Source organism: Psammomys obesus, unplaced genomic scaffold, assembly GCF_907164565.1.
Source record: "Psammomys obesus unplaced genomic scaffold, mPsaObe1.curated_primary_1811, whole genome shotgun sequence".
NCBI lineage: Eukaryota > Metazoa > Chordata > Mammalia > Rodentia > Muridae > Psammomys > Psammomys obesus.
The window spans coordinates 21,728,494-21,742,408 of NW_026596034.1; the positions used below are offsets into that span (position 1 = coordinate 21,728,494).

General features: G+C 52.8%; 3 protein-coding genes across 13 annotated transcripts in view; 2 read left to right on the forward strand and 1 right to left on the reverse strand.

Annotated features, from left to right (window-relative positions):
- The window catches only part of Hsf4 (heat shock transcription factor 4), a 6,318-nt gene extending 5,216 nt beyond the window's left edge, over positions 1–1,102 (forward strand). For all 7 annotated transcript variants that reach the window (XM_055620889.1, XM_055620893.1, XM_055620890.1 and 4 more), the window contains one exon: positions 770–1,102. In XM_055620889.1, the coding sequence (XP_055476864.1) occupies positions 770–924 (155 nt within the window). In that variant the 3' untranslated portion in view covers positions 925–1,102. The remainder of the gene's footprint in view (positions 1–769) is intronic.
- A 591-nt stretch (positions 1,103–1,693) lies between these two features.
- Nol3 (nucleolar protein 3) lies at positions 1,694–5,996 on the forward strand. Of its 2 annotated transcripts, XR_008721709.1 has the most exons (5): positions 1,694–1,863; positions 3,996–4,297; positions 4,450–4,797; positions 4,903–5,274; positions 5,938–5,996. XR_008721709.1 is itself a non-coding variant. In XM_055621024.1 (4 exons), exons 2-4 carry the CDS (start codon positions 4,003–4,005, stop codon positions 4,908–4,910), a joined length of 651 nt encoding a protein of 216 aa, XP_055476999.1. In that variant the 5' UTR covers positions 1,694–1,863; positions 3,996–4,002; the 3' UTR covers positions 4,911–5,520. The 2 variants fall into 2 exon arrangements, 1 of the variants encoding a protein (XP_055476999.1); XM_055621024.1 differs by lacking the exon at positions 5,938–5,996 and having other exon boundaries at positions 4,903–5,520.
- Positions 5,794–13,843, reverse strand: Matcap1 (microtubule associated tyrosine carboxypeptidase 1). 4 transcript variants are annotated; one of them, XM_055621021.1, is made up of 8 exons: positions 13,704–13,843; positions 13,083–13,465; positions 9,450–10,069; positions 9,223–9,366; positions 8,845–8,977; positions 7,747–8,052; positions 7,554–7,651; positions 5,794–6,671 (listed from the first exon to the last, which is right to left on the reverse strand). In XM_055621021.1, exons 3-8 carry the CDS (start codon positions 10,011–10,013, stop codon positions 6,507–6,509), a joined length of 1,410 nt encoding a protein of 469 aa, XP_055476996.1. In that variant the 5' UTR covers positions 10,014–10,069; positions 13,083–13,465; positions 13,704–13,843; the 3' UTR covers positions 5,794–6,506. The 4 variants fall into 4 exon arrangements, with proteins under 4 accessions (XP_055476996.1, XP_055476998.1, XP_055476997.1 ...); XM_055621023.1 differs by lacking the exon at positions 13,083–13,465 and having other exon boundaries at positions 13,714–13,843; XM_055621022.1 differs by lacking the exon at positions 13,083–13,465.
- Positions 13,844–13,915: the final 72 nt, after the last annotated feature.

Sequence of the window (13,915 nt, forward strand, 5' to 3'; positions counted from 1 at the left end):
GGGGGGGGCGGGGTGTGTGTGTGTGTGTGTGCTCCTGAGCAGAAGCCACCAGGGTCTGTGAATTACCATGATTTAGTGGGCTGGGCAGCTTAGGTTCGGGTGGGGTGGGGGAACCCCTGAATTCAGGCTACCCTGAGGAGCCTTCTAGACTCACCCATATTATCCTTATTGTGTGAGAGGGTAAGGTCTGCAGGGTGGTGGTGGCACACGCCTTTAGTCCTAGCACTTGGGAAGCAGAGGCAGGTGGTCTACAGAGTGAGTTCCAGGACAGCCAAGGCTACACAGAGAAACCCTGTCTCGAAAAATTGAAATTGAAAAAAAAAAAAAAAAAAAGGAGTGGGGGGTGGTAAGGTCAAGTCGCTCCTCCCCCTGAGACCCTCACCCATCTGAAAAAGCCTGACTAAGTAACCAGCACACAGCAGCACATTCCTTTGGGCTTCCTGGCACACACATACACACACACACACACACACACACACTCAGGAGGTGAGCAAAGCCCCCAGTATTCGGCAGCCTCTCTCCACCATCCCAGCGATGTTTTAAGCTAGAGAGATGGTGGTGCATGCTTGTCATCCCAGCACTTGGGAGTCTGAGACAGGAAGACCATGAACTCAAGGCTAGCCTGGTGGATGGAGCAAGACACAGCCTTTAAAGGGTGTGGGTGGGTGGGGGTGGGGGCATTGATATGGATATTGTTACACTCTAACCGAAGGGGGCTGTCCTCCTCAAGAAAAGTTTCAGTAGCTTAAGCACAGCCTTCTCCTCCTAGGGAAAGACCACATGCTGGGAACCCCACTCCTGCTGGACGTTCAGGCGGACTTGGAGGGTGCAACCCTGTCTGTGCCCGGGGCTTTAACCCTTTACAATGCCCCTGAGAGCAATGCCTCCTACTTGGATCCTAGAGCCAGTCCCTCCTCCCCCTGAGACCCGCACCCCTCTGAAAAAGCCTGGCTAAGGAACCAGCACGCAGCAGCACACTCCTTTAGGCTCCCCGGCGCCCCATACACACACCCCCGGGAGGTGAGCAAAGGCCCCAGTATTCCGCAGCCTCTCCCCACAATCCCAGCGAGCCCTGCAACATAAACTGCGTTCCACCACTCTGTTTCTGGTCTCTCTCTCTCTCTTTTTTTTTTTTTCCTATCAATCAATGGTCACTAGAACCATGGGTGGGTGACGTCTTTGCGTTTATCCAAGTGTCCAGATGTTCCGATTTTAAAAAGACCGTACGCTCAGGCACTCATGGAATACACACCTCCCGGGAGAACGGTGGGACTTGGAGAGCCAGTACCTAACTCTCCCACTTGCATTGAGATGCCGGCCCGGCGCCAGCCACTGCAACCTCCAGGAAGTAGGCGGGTTTTTTGTTTTTTGTTTTTTTTTGTGCCACATCCAGCTCCTCAATACATGTGTCTCTGATTCTAGTCAAGTCAGTTCCCTTCTCTAAACTTCTCTATGACCCGCGGAGGGAAGAGTGGGCTGGACAAAATGGTACTGTGAGCTATACTGTCCCCCTGACTGGAATCTGGGTGCTTTGGGACGGGGAAGGATAGCGGTCAGTGTGTCCGCCCCTTCCAGCGCGTGGCCTCCATGTCCACCGTCCGAGTTCGCAGAAGCGGTGAAGCATGCCCCTCCCCCGCCCGTCCACCCCCATTCCCGGCAGCCCCGGCCGCCCCGCCCCTGTTGCAGCTGCTGTTCTCGTCCCCACCCCGCTCGCTCTGCCCTTTCTGCACTGTCATCTGCCCCGGAGAGGCTCAGCTCCGGAGTGGACGCTCCGGACTACAAGCCCGGCTCCACCCAGCAGGGAGGGAAAAGAAACAGATTGGGCAGAATCCCGTGCCTCACCACCAGCACCGGAGCTCGAAGGTCTGTGGGCCCCGCCCTTCCTCAGCCCTGAAGCGCTAGGGCTGAGTGGAGGGCTAGTGGGGGGTACCGGTGCAGCTGCGCATGCGCGACTGGCTCCTGCTCCGGGTCCTGCCCCCCAAAAACAAATCCTGGCCAGGCAGCGAGCTGGGGAATCCCAGCTCAGACCAGGTCTCACGCTTCTTCACCTGGAGCTCAGGGTAACATTTAGACTTGTCATTCGATGCACTGGCCAGGGCATAACCAGCATTCACCTCAGAGCTGTGATAACCTCAAAGGGAGGTACATCTAACATAAAAATAACTTGTGGGGGGAAGAGGGGGCCAGTCTAGCCTGGAAGTCTGGCCAGAATAGGTGCTGGCCTCACCCCTTTCCCTCTAACCAGAGGTCCTGTCTGCTGTCCTACACAGTGTAGTATGAGATCCTAGTAAACACAGTAATAAGGACCAAGGCACACAAAAGGAGATATCTACCTTTGAACTCTCAGGAGTTGGGATAGACATGGGAGCATTTCTGTCTTGAGGGCTTGGTCCGTAGAGTAGAGGGGAGAGAAGGGCACCCCAGACCTAGGGAACAGCAATGGCAAAGGCTAAGGTGCCAGGACATAGTTAGTTCTCTCAGGACTGAATAGTGGATGGGGATGGCAGAGAACATGATGATCTAGGGTGGTGGGAGGGCATCAAAATAGCCAGACCAGGTAGCTTAGAGTCTTCGATGGGTAGCTGGGCCTGGCGTTCAGCTAGAGAAGAGTGTTCTAGTTTGGGGTAGTGCAAGTCGGATTTCAGTTGTACTAGGTCCCTCTGAACCCGTCTCTCAATCCATAAAACTGGAACAAGAAATTCTACCCCGGAGTTGTCAAAGTCACTATGTTGGAGTGGGCGCAGAGGAGGAGTGGGAGTATTCAGGAGCATTCGTTGCCCAGGAGACAAGCTGCTGGGGGTGGGTTTAAGGGGCAGAAGCTAATGGAAGTTGACCACAGGGCATCTGACACAGATGCCGGCCCGGGATATGACGGGAGATAGAGAGGGAGGAAATGTCTAGTCTGTTCCTAGTGCCCTTGGGAAAGGGCTAACACTTAGATATGAGGGATGGAGGGGGACCCAATGTGTGAAGTCACCAGTGATAGCATAGTGCGAGAGTAACGAGGCATGACGAGCTGGGTATGATCCAACGGAATACGAAGAAGGTAGAACAGGGACATTTAGGGCAGAGGCGCCTTAGAAGGATGCTGTACCAATAAAGCTAAGGCAAAAGGAATAGTTGAGTTTCTTTTTTCCTTAATGCTAGGGTCCTTGCTGGCTGGGTCAGGCCACCCAACCCAGGAGGCGGTGGTCATTAGTTGATGATAGATGAGCAAATTAATTTATACCTGGTTTCTACAGTCTGGTACAGGCAGCTTCTCAAAATGGATAATCCAAGGAGAGGAAGCTAAAAGTTCAACAAGCATTCGTTAGCAGCTTTTAAGAGCTGGGCCTTGGGCATTTCAAGGTCAAATAAGAGATGGTTGGTGTCACTGTCGGGCCATCAGGGAAACGAGTGGGTCCCCGGTGCCAGGAAGTCCGTCAAAATTAAAACTCAGGAGAACTCAGTTCCCTTGCTTAGATAACTTGGAAGAGTCAAAAGAGTATGTTGGGGCTGCGGTGTGGCCGTGAGTGAAATGGCAAAGTTCTGGAATGCCCGGACCTCAGGGTTAGGCGAATGGAGCTGGAGCGTGGGTGCCTCCACACACGGGTGCGGCCCTGGTTTTATGAGAGATCAGGCAGGCCGTCGTGATCCAAGGATTGCTGCGGGGAGTTCAGGCAGGAGGTGGGAATCAACCCTAGGGTTCTCTGCCTGTTTAGATAAGGAATTGGGTTTAGGAAAAGGAGCTCGGGTTGGCTAAACTGGGCTCAACCGGTGGCCAGCTCTGCAGGTGTCCGGCGGGTGGAGACTGGGGGAGGAACCTGAAGAGCCAGGGCAGAATCAGCCAAGCAGTTGGAGGGTAAGTTCTGTTCTTCTGGCCTCTAGGTCAGAGGAACTATCCAGACTCAGATGTGGAGGTGAACTTTAGATAACTCCTGGGAGAGGTCAGTGGAGGGCGGGCACACCAGCTCCCCAACCCGCGTCCCCAGTTTCTCTCCTTCTCCTTGATACAGCCCAAACATGGGCAACACGCAGGAGCGGCCATCGGAGACTATTGACCGGGAACGGAAACGGCTGGTGGAGACTTTGCAGGCTGACTCTGGGCTGCTGCTGGACGCGCTGGTGGCTCGGGGCGTCCTCACGGGGCCCGAGTATGAAGCCTTGGATGCGCTGCCTGATGCAGAGCGCAGGGTGCGCCGCCTGCTGTTGCTGGTGCAGAGCAAGGGCGAGGCAGCCTGCCAGGAGCTACTGCGCTGTGCCCAGCATACTGTATGCATGCCAGACCCCGCCTGGGATTGGCAGCACGTGGGGCCTGGTGAGCACCAGGAGGGTGGAGCCTTGATGAAAACCGGGGGCATGGATGTGGGGCGTGGGGGCAACGCTAAGGGTAAATGGAGGGCAGAGAATGTGGAGACAACTAACCGCAGAGGGGTGAATTGAGCCTCAAGTGATCCACTTCCTCCCCAGGCTACCGGGACCGCTGTTATGACCCTCCATGCCCGGGCCACTGGACGCCTGAGGCACCAAGTTCAGGGACCACATGTCCTGGGCTGCCCAGAGCTTCAGAGCAAGAGGAGGTCGGAGGTCCCGAGGGCTCTGAGGCAGTGCAATCTGGAACTCCGGAGGAGCCAGAAATAGAAGCCGAAGCCTCTGAAGGAGATGGCCCAGACCTGGAGCAACAAATGGATCCAGAGCCAGAGGCTGCAGTAGAACTAGAGGCTGAGCCGGTGCCGGAGCCTGAGCCTGAGCCTGAGGAGCCAGAGCTTGAGCAGGAGCCGGAGCCAGAGCCCGACTTCCAAGAGGATGAATCTGAAGGTTTTGAGAGCACCAAAACCTTTGCGTACAGGCTTATTAGTGGTTGTAGACTGGGAAGTGGGGGCTGATCCCCATCCCACTGACCACTATCCTTTTCATTTCTAGATTCCTGAAGGCCTGAATCCTGACCTGTCCAAATCCTACTCAAGCTGGATAAGACCTGGGAACCTGCCAGAACTTGACCCAATGCGCCAAGACTCTGCTTACTGCAAAATGAATAAACCTGGAAGGGTTAGGCTGGCCCTGACTCTCCATAACTCTGGCTCTTTGCTCAAGAACTGAGGGTGGGCATGGGTCTGAATCCCACTGACCTGAGCACGATTGTGTGAAATACTCCCGAACCCCTCAACCACATTCACTCCCCAAAATAGCCCAAGCTGTATATCTGGAGATCTTAGGCCCAGGGCCCTCATGGAATCTGACCCCTGCCCCACTGCTTTTTTTTTCCTTTCAGGAGCCATTTGGCAGCCCATGTAGGTAAGTTTTGCTCTATGGAAATCACTAGGCTTGGTGTGTTGAGCAAACGAAGGAGGGTGTCTGTCCACTTGAAAAGGAGTCTGGGAGCTCACAGCATTGAAGGGGGAACATGAGAGGGACCTTGAGTAGACTGAGGCCACACACATCACTGTACTGCTGTTTAATTATCCGGCTTTCCTCTGGACTGGAAGTGCGGGGGGAGGGGGGGGAGGGTCTAACCAGTCACAGACATACACAAGGAGCTCTGTACATATCTATTAAGTAAACGGAGAAGAACTTCCCAGCTGTGCTTCCAAGCTTCACAGACGGGAAAATAAAAGACCAGGGTAGGGACAGTACTGGCTCTGTCTCTCAAGGCTGAATGTGAAGTGAAAACGAAAGCGCTGGCCAGCTCTGTACTTCTCCTGGCCTGCACATTAGATAACAAATCCTAGGGACCTGCCCTGCAGGTTTGACTGTGGTCGTTCCCTGCCTGTACTCACTGCCAGAGACCAGCTGTGGGGCTGTGGTCAACGGCAGGTACAACCAAGACTAGTGTGGGGACTGAGGGTGGGGCCGGATTCACAAGACCTGAAGTCCAGTGTGCCGGTGTGTGTGGTAAGAGGGGGACGAGGAACAAATGGTTCTTCCCCAAAGTGTCCCATCCCTGCACTGAATTCCTAGGAGCTGTTGCTTCCCGGCCCCAGCTGGAGGCATGGACTAATACATGGAGGCAGACATGGAATAATGCATGGCCAGTGAGAGAGCAAAATGCTGAAAAGCAAACCCCAGCCCAGCTGGGCTTCTGGATCCCAGTGAAAGCCAGGACCCTGTACTCAGGCAAGTCACCTTACAGGGGACCCCAGCTCCCACCAGCTCCAGTGAGAGGTAGACAGTATGAATGTTAAAGGAGCACCAGTAGGCCAGGTGGGGGAAGGGAAAGACTGGTACCAGACACCCAAAGCCATCTCATGTAGGAACAAGTTTCCATTCCCAAACCACCCCACATTCCTGCTCACACTCATCTCCCCTCCTATCCCTAGGTCTCCCCTGTTCAGGAGTTTATGTGACATGCTGCTGTTAGTTCACAGGCCCCCGGAAGGCTAGCAAGGACAAGAACCTGATGTTGCCTCTCATCTTACCAAGATGCTCCTGGCCTCCCAATGCCCCCAAGAAACACCTAGGCTACGGAACCATAAAGAACTTCATATTCTGATCTGTCCAGAGCTTCTATCTATAACTGTTAACCAATATCAATTGGGTAGCAGGCGGCCCAGCTCTGCTTCATCCAGCCGGTTGGTAGCCATGATGTGTTCCAGCTGCTGCCGGTAGCGTCCCAAATCTTTCATGAAGTGGGGCACTCTGGTATTATTTAATATTCCATGGGGCCTCAGAAGGTCCACATCTTCATAGGAGACCTATAAGGAGAAAACCAAGGCTCAGGGCTTTCAGGCAGCTAGTTCCTGATTTCCTGATGGCTCAAGACCATTTTCCTCAGAGATTCCTCCTCTCTTCCTCATCTATTCCTACAATAGGTATCTTCAGGTCATTTCTCTTTCCCTCCCCAGCTTTTATCTAGGATCTACAAACTATTCCTCTCCAGTCCAGCTTATCCCCCCTTCACCTCTAAATAGCATTCAAATGATACCTGGGGATCTCTCAAGCATCTCCCACATCCGACACCAGCCTTCTGAACTGTGAGCTGTCTGTATCCCCTTTCATACTCATACTTCACAATCAGGTCCTTGAAAGGGCAACTGGCTTCCCATCTTCCCATTCATGGAGTCCAACAGAAAAGAGTTCTACTGTCTGTAGTTTATCCCTTTGCAACCATGGCCACTGCCTGGTTAGGTCAGACCATTTTCAATTCTGTAAGAGTGACGGGAAGCTTCCTCCTCTTGCCTGTCTAGACCTTTCTTTTCCACGTGCCTCACACAGGACAGCCAGGAGGAGGCCCCTAAAGCAAATCTGTACCACAGCTTCCCTTTGCTTCTGATGAGGTTTGCAATCCTCAACCCAATACAGATAGATACTCAAGACTAGGGCTTTGGTCCCTGGCTGTTTCTCCAGTTCTCCCCCAAACTTGCTTACTGCCCCCCATCTTGGAATACTCGGCTCCTGTGAAATGTGTGCACACACCTGCAGGCTTGGTCACACACCTCCTCTGGGCTACCAAAATTCTGTTTCTTTCTGTCTGCTTACCTCCGCCCAAGTTCCAAGAGAAAGGCCTGGTATCCAGGCCTCCATGGTACATGGAGGAAGAGCTGTCTGGGGCTTCTGTAGGCCCTGTAGCACCTTACCTTGCCCAGTGAGGTCAGCAGCGGGAAGTCGATGGTCTGACGGTGCCGCAGGATGCGCACAATGCCATCCAGGTACACCTGGTCCTTGCTGAAGCAGCCTGTGAGAATGAGAAGCAGCGAATCCTTAACCCGATCTCTACCCCCCCTTCACCTCGCCCCAGCCTGGGCATTCCTCTGACTCTGCAGCTCCCACCTGGCTGGGAGGTATCCGTCTGCCCTCGCTTGGCACGGACGCAGTACTCCCAGCGCACATCCACATTCTGCACATACTGTGCCAGATCCTGGAAGAGCTGGCGGAAGGACATCCGCGCAGCCTGGTGAATGGTGTAGTACAGCAGGGCCGCGCGCCACAGGAACGGCTCCTTTCGGAACAGCACACTATGCAGGCTGGCCAGGCCCTCCTCGGTGGGGTTAGCTGGCCGGAGCCCATACTGCAGTCTGCCTTCGGTGCTGTGCCACGGTTGTTGCGCGTTATTCACGCCGCGCAGGTAGTGGGTGCCTGCGGGGAGGATGAGGGGGTGAAACTCCCCTCACTCCGAACACCCTGGTAGAGACTCTTGAGACCTCCATGACCCCAAATTCACCAAGCCAAGCCCTACCTAAATTCATTCACACCCAACGCCAGACAGCATGAAGACTTCTTGGGCCAGGGCAGGCTCCTTTCTACCTCTTTTCTCACCTCTCACACCCCAACTCATAGGGTGCACTACCTAGCCCTTCTAGAGACCCAGCACATGCTACTCCGCCCCAGCATCCTAGTGCCTGTGCCAATCATCTTGACAGTCAGGCAACTGCTCCAAGCAAAACCGCTTCTTTCCCAGAGCAGCAGGACTCATGTCTGGTGAGGACAGACAGTGGCTGGTGTCTCAGGCCCAACTTTCTAGACTGGTCCCAATCTTTTATCTGTGTGTCTTCAAGCAGTTTCATTCCTAGGATCTAGCCTGCTACCCCACCCTGGTGGGCCTCTATGTTGGCTGATCTGGAGGAACCCTCAGGATTCTTTCTGGACTGTTAGGACCTCAGAAATCTTCCCCTCACTAGCAATGGAAATCAGAAAGGAGCTGTAGAGATAGCCAAGAGAAGAAAGAAAGAAGGTCAGCCCAGAGTGTGGGCAGGCATGCCTGGCCTACGTCTGTGATGGCAAAGGAAGAAGTATCTGCTTAGGAAGAAACAGGCCTGTCTTCACACAGAGAAAGAAAGGAGGGGACTACTGAGGCTGCACACTGCCCTACTCCATCTCTCAGTAGCCCTCCATCCTACCCACCCACACAAATGCCACCCACAGCCTGACCTATCTCGTGCCGCAGCATGCCTTCCAACCAATACTGGCGGGCTCCGGTCAGGTTGATGGCCAGTGTGGGTCGGCTGTTCTCCACCATCATCACTGCCTGGGACAGCAGGTCCTCACTCAGCTGCACCACAACCTGCAGGGTTGGCAGAGCTCTGAGCCATGGTTTATAAGCCCTGATAGCCAGGGTGGAGACAGGCCCCTAATGCTACCAGGCAGCCAGCCAGGATACCCACCCTTCAAAGCCAGCTTTTACCACCCTAGGACTCGGGCAGGGATATGTCTGGGGAATTACAGCTGGCCAGGTGTGTAGCTGGACCTATCAGCTAGGCAGCCTGATTTGGGGCATATCGATGGGTCTCACAGATAGGGCAAACTTACCTCCCCAACGCAGCCTTCCTTCTGCATGTATTTGCGCACAACAGACCAAATTTGGCACTTGGTCAGCAGCTGGCCCCCTGTGGCTGCCTCAAAGTGCTCGTAAGTGCCAAACTTCTCCAGGACAGCTTCAATGATGCCAACTGCCTGCACACAGGGCCACAGCCATTAGTCAGGCTAGGTCCCTTGGGTGGTCAAGGATAGGGTGAAAATGGACAGGCTGAACTGACCTGACGGATGAACTGTCCAGAGGCCTCCTGGTACTTCTCCAGCACACTCATTGGCATCGGTTCCTGATACTCGAACTGTGGATTGTAGGTGTAATGGGACTGGAAGAACTTTTCCCTTTCCTGGTCCACGTTAGTTGGCCGGAGGGCCACCAACATGCAGGGGCTCTTGTTGCTACCATTGCCTATGTCCTTTCGAGTCTTAGCAATATGAGGTAAGGAGGCTGCAGGCCGCAGGGTCCCTCCACCTGGATCGTATCCCCGTCCAAGTGGGGCTTTGCCTCGCCCCCGTCGCTGGCCAGTGCTATTTACACTGTAGGTACTCTCGCTGCGACGCATGTGTTTGCGCTGCTCCAACTGCAGCTTTGAGAAGGTCTGCCACATAGGCCGGGAGTCCGGTGCTGAGGGAACTGCCGCAGCCAAGGGCATAGCCGGGGACTGAGGCCACGGGTATAGGGGTGGCCCATTTCGGTTTGAGGGCTTCAGTTTATTGTGCTGAGATGCAGAACTGGCAGGTGGGCTGGGGGGTGCTTGTTCATACACTTGAGCCCCAGAGTCCAGCACCATTCTCTCCTGAGGGTCACATCCAGCTCCCTCACGTCAACTTCCCACACTGTTGACCTCTAGGGACACAGAAGGGTATGGAGAGACCAGCATGAGTGGATGTGGTTAGAAGAGAACGCCCTGTTGTTCCATGTTAGCTGGGTCCACGGTCTGCTGCCTGGAACCCGAAAACTGTCCACCCTCCCCACTGTCCATTCCTTCCACCAGGCATACCCAAATAAGGCTGAGGTGGAGCAAAGCAAGAGAGAGAGTTTTATACATTTTCCTACTTTCCAGGATCCTCCCAGGTGGCTGGATCCAGAGCTAAAACTAAGGCCCTAAACATGGTTCTAATCTCAGTGTTTAGCTCTTACCCAGTCTGGGAGTTGGCAGAATACACAGCCTCAGATCCCTAGCAGGATCATAGAAAGCCTGAGGCATACAGACGGCATCTTCTCGGTCCCACCTTGTCCCTCGCACCTAGCTCCACCTACATCCTCCAGCCAGTTTTTTGTTTTGTTTTGTTTTGTTTTGTTTTGTTTTGAGACAGGGTTTCTCTGTGTAGCCTTGGTCGTCCTGGATGCACTTTGTAGACCAGGCTGGCCTTGAACTCACAGTGATCCTGCCTGCTTCTGCCTTGCAGAGTGCTGGGATCACAGGCGTGTGTGAGCCACCACACCCAGCACTCTCTTGCCTGTTTGTAATCAGTCCGTTTGAATGAGTGCACCTTGCTCATGCCAGGCCTCACATGAAATGCTCTCTCTCTCTCCCTCTCCTGTTGGTCTTCTGTTCAGAACTGAATTAGAATATGCTTCTTGGAAACAGAGGAAAACCACTACATTCAAACCAGTCCCTGGCCTGTCTCCTATCTGAGGTATCTTTCCCAGTGGCCATCCAAGGTCACTGTCAGAGTACTCACCCCTGACTCTGTGCCAGGGCTCAGTGCAATCCAGTCTCTCCCCGGAGACTGAAGGCTTCAGCCTCTCAACTCCCTTGCCTGCTCAGGGACTCAGTCAGAGCATTTCTCCTTGATCCTACACCAGTCTTCTGCTCCACTGGATTCTTACCATCAGCATAAACACATGCTGTTATTCCTCGTCTTAAAAACAAAACCTTTCCACGAATCTGTGCACCGCTCCCAGCAGCTGCTCTCTGTCACAGCACAACACAGAGTCCTGTATTCCACCTCCTCTTTCTTCTTTCCTGGTCTCTCCTAAGTTCACTGCCATTGGGCATGTATATATCCTGCTCTCCCTCAAACGGAGCTGACCAAGGTCACTAATGGTCATCACATTTATCTGTAGCGCCTGGTGCCCATCCCCCTTTCCAAACACACTAGAACTTAGGTTTCCTGGCTGTTTCTTCTTGGTCTTCCTCGTCAGTCAGGCCTGTCCCCCAACCTCTTAAACACTGTCACGTCCCAAGACTTGTTTCTGGTAACTTCTTTTTCCTGTTTATACTCATGCCCTAATGACCTGTGAGCCCATCTGCTTTCGTGGTTTCTTGTTTTGTGTTGATGCAGGGGATCAAACCCAGAGTATTGTACCTTCTCATCCCTAGCCCTCACTATCATGGTTTTAAATACATCAATTCAGACTTGTCCCACAACTTTAGACCAGTATCGATACCTTCCATACATCTCTAATGTTGTTTGAGACAGAGCATCCCTATGTAGCTCATGCTGGACTTCAACTCACAATCTTCCTGCCTCAATCTCTAGTCCTGAGTCAGAATTAAGGCAACATACCTGACCCTCAAGATAAACTCTACTGTTTAGCAAGTCCCTTAAAGTGAATGTGCCCATTGTATAAAAAGGCACGCCTCAACAGAATAGCGTGGGTCACTCTCTCCTTTCCTAAAAAATCTGTATAAATACGATTTTATTAGAAAAGATGCCCTAGACACACACACATGAAAAAAAGGAGTGGGGAGAAGGAAGGAGAGAGGACAAGTTGGGAGATGGAGAGGGTCTGGGAGGAGTTAAGAGAGGATAAAAACATGATAAAAATACATGAAAGCGCTTTAATAAAAAATTTAAAAACAGAAAAACTGCCTTTGGTCAGATGCAGTGGCGCATGACTGGAATCTTAAAACTCTTGAGGTTGAAACAGGAGAAATGTGAGTTCCAGGCTAGCCTGGGCTACACAGCAATACCTGTCTTTAAAAGCTTTAAAAAGAGGGAACAGAAAAAAAAGAATGAAAGAGGATCAGCTCTAGCAAATCTCTACAAAAAAGAGCAAACCTCCTCTCTCTCCAGGAACTATAGCAGAAAAACTATACTGTTTTTCTGTAGCAGCTGTTGCCATCTGAAGTGTACTGCAATTAGCCTCATGTTTGAATGGTGTATCTGGTGGTTTTTATCTGTTTTCTCCTTTCCAGGATTGTCAGCTGTGCCTTCAAGAACCCAGAACAGTTCCTGATCCAGCACTGTAACCAATTAAATGGATGAACCTGAGTCCTTGTAAGAAGTGGAATCATAGGGCTGAAGAGATGGCTCAGTAGTTCAGAGCAATGACTGCTCTTCCAGAGGTCCTGAGTTCAATTCCCAACACACACGGCAGCTCAAGACTGCCTGTAATCCAAGATCCGACACCCTCACAAAGACATACATGCAGGCAAAAACACCGATGCACATTACATAAAAATAAATTCTTTTTTTAAAACTGGAATCATAGGGCTGGAGAGACGGCTCAACAATTAGGAGAACTTGCTGCTCTCCCAGAGGACCCAAATCCAGATCCTAGCATACATGCCGGACAGTTCAAAATGCCTATAACTCCAGCTGCAGCGGCAAGAGACCCAACATCCTCTTCCGGCCTCCGCAGGTACAAACATATCCAAACCCATAAAGAAATAAAAATTAAAAACAAACCTTTAAGAATAAGAACTAGAATCATCCCTCCCCAAAACTTAGATTCCCATCTAGACTTGCTCTTCCTTCCTCCTCCACCCTGATCACCTAGTGACCAGCTGCTTGAAAAAAAGACGTCTAGTCTCGGATCTTATTCACCCTCAAACTGTATACTTTCCTGGGCTCCTACTGACCCCTCCATGGGCCATTTCTTCCATTTCCCCTTCGTTCATTCCACCTACCTCTTCGTAATTACCAGAATTCACCCGTTTCTTTCACGTGTCAGGTTCTTCTGCCAAGAATTCTTTGGCCAATGTGTCCCTGGAGCAACCTCTTAACCATTTTTCAGGGCTCGATCTAGGCCTCACTCTCTTTCCGATGTGTAAAGAGTCCCAGGGTCTTGATGGCTTCTTGACAACCATAGGTTGTCACGGTTGGAGACTAAGTCCATGTTTCCCCACCGTGCCCTGAACTCCCGAGATCAGGGAGGGTCTAATTCACCCTCCAGTCCCAAGCACTCACTAGACGCAGAATGAATGAAGGCAGGGTGGGGCTGGAGTCCCTGACTGCTGAAGGCGGGGTCTGGCGACAACTGAGAGGGTGTGGCCCACACCAATAAGAGCCCCTAGAAAGAGGTTAACATGGGAGAAGAGCCAATGGGAACCGAGAGCTCTTAAGAAGGGGGCGTGCCCTGGAGGCGAAGAAGGGACGTGGGGCAGGGTGGAGGGCGTGCCCAATGGAGGGCGGGGCTAGAAGACAATGGACTGGGGAAATTTTCTGGTGAATCAAGAGGGGTCAAATCGCATGCTTAGTCTCGGTCTTTGGAGTGGGATGGGGGTTCGGTCCGCGTGCCGCGCCCGCACCTGATCGCACCTCTCTTGCTGTCCGCAATTCCGGCTCTTCAAAGCCGACCGCTGGCCGCCGAGACCATGGGAGCCCGCGCCAAAGACGCACGCACTCGGGCGCGCGCACGCTCACACGAAGAAGCGCAGGCCCAGGTCAGTCTCTGCTGCAGGGCGTGCTTAAACCACTTGTGGGCGGAGCCAGGCGTGCGAAGAGGGCAGAACTCACTGCC

Coding starts and splice junctions, on each gene's coding strand:
- Nol3 (XM_055621024.1), top strand. CDS start 4,003: ATGGGCAACACGCAGGAGCGGCCATCGGAGACTATTGACCGGGAACGG. Junction 4,298..4,449: donor TTGGCAGCACGTGGGGCCTG/GTGAGCACCAGG, acceptor CTTCCTCCCCAG/GCTACCGGGACCGCTGTTAT.
- Matcap1 (XM_055621023.1), bottom strand. CDS start 10,013: ATGGTGCTGGACTCTGGGGCTCAAGTGTATGAACAAGCACCCCCCAGC. Junction 8,053..8,844: donor CATGCTGCGGCACGAGATAG/GTCAGGCTGTGG, acceptor TCCTCCCCGCAG/GCACCCACTACCTGCGCGGC. Junction 7,652..7,746: donor GACGGATACCTCCCAGCCAG/GTGGGAGCTGCA, acceptor TCATTCTCACAG/GCTGCTTCAGCAAGGACCAG.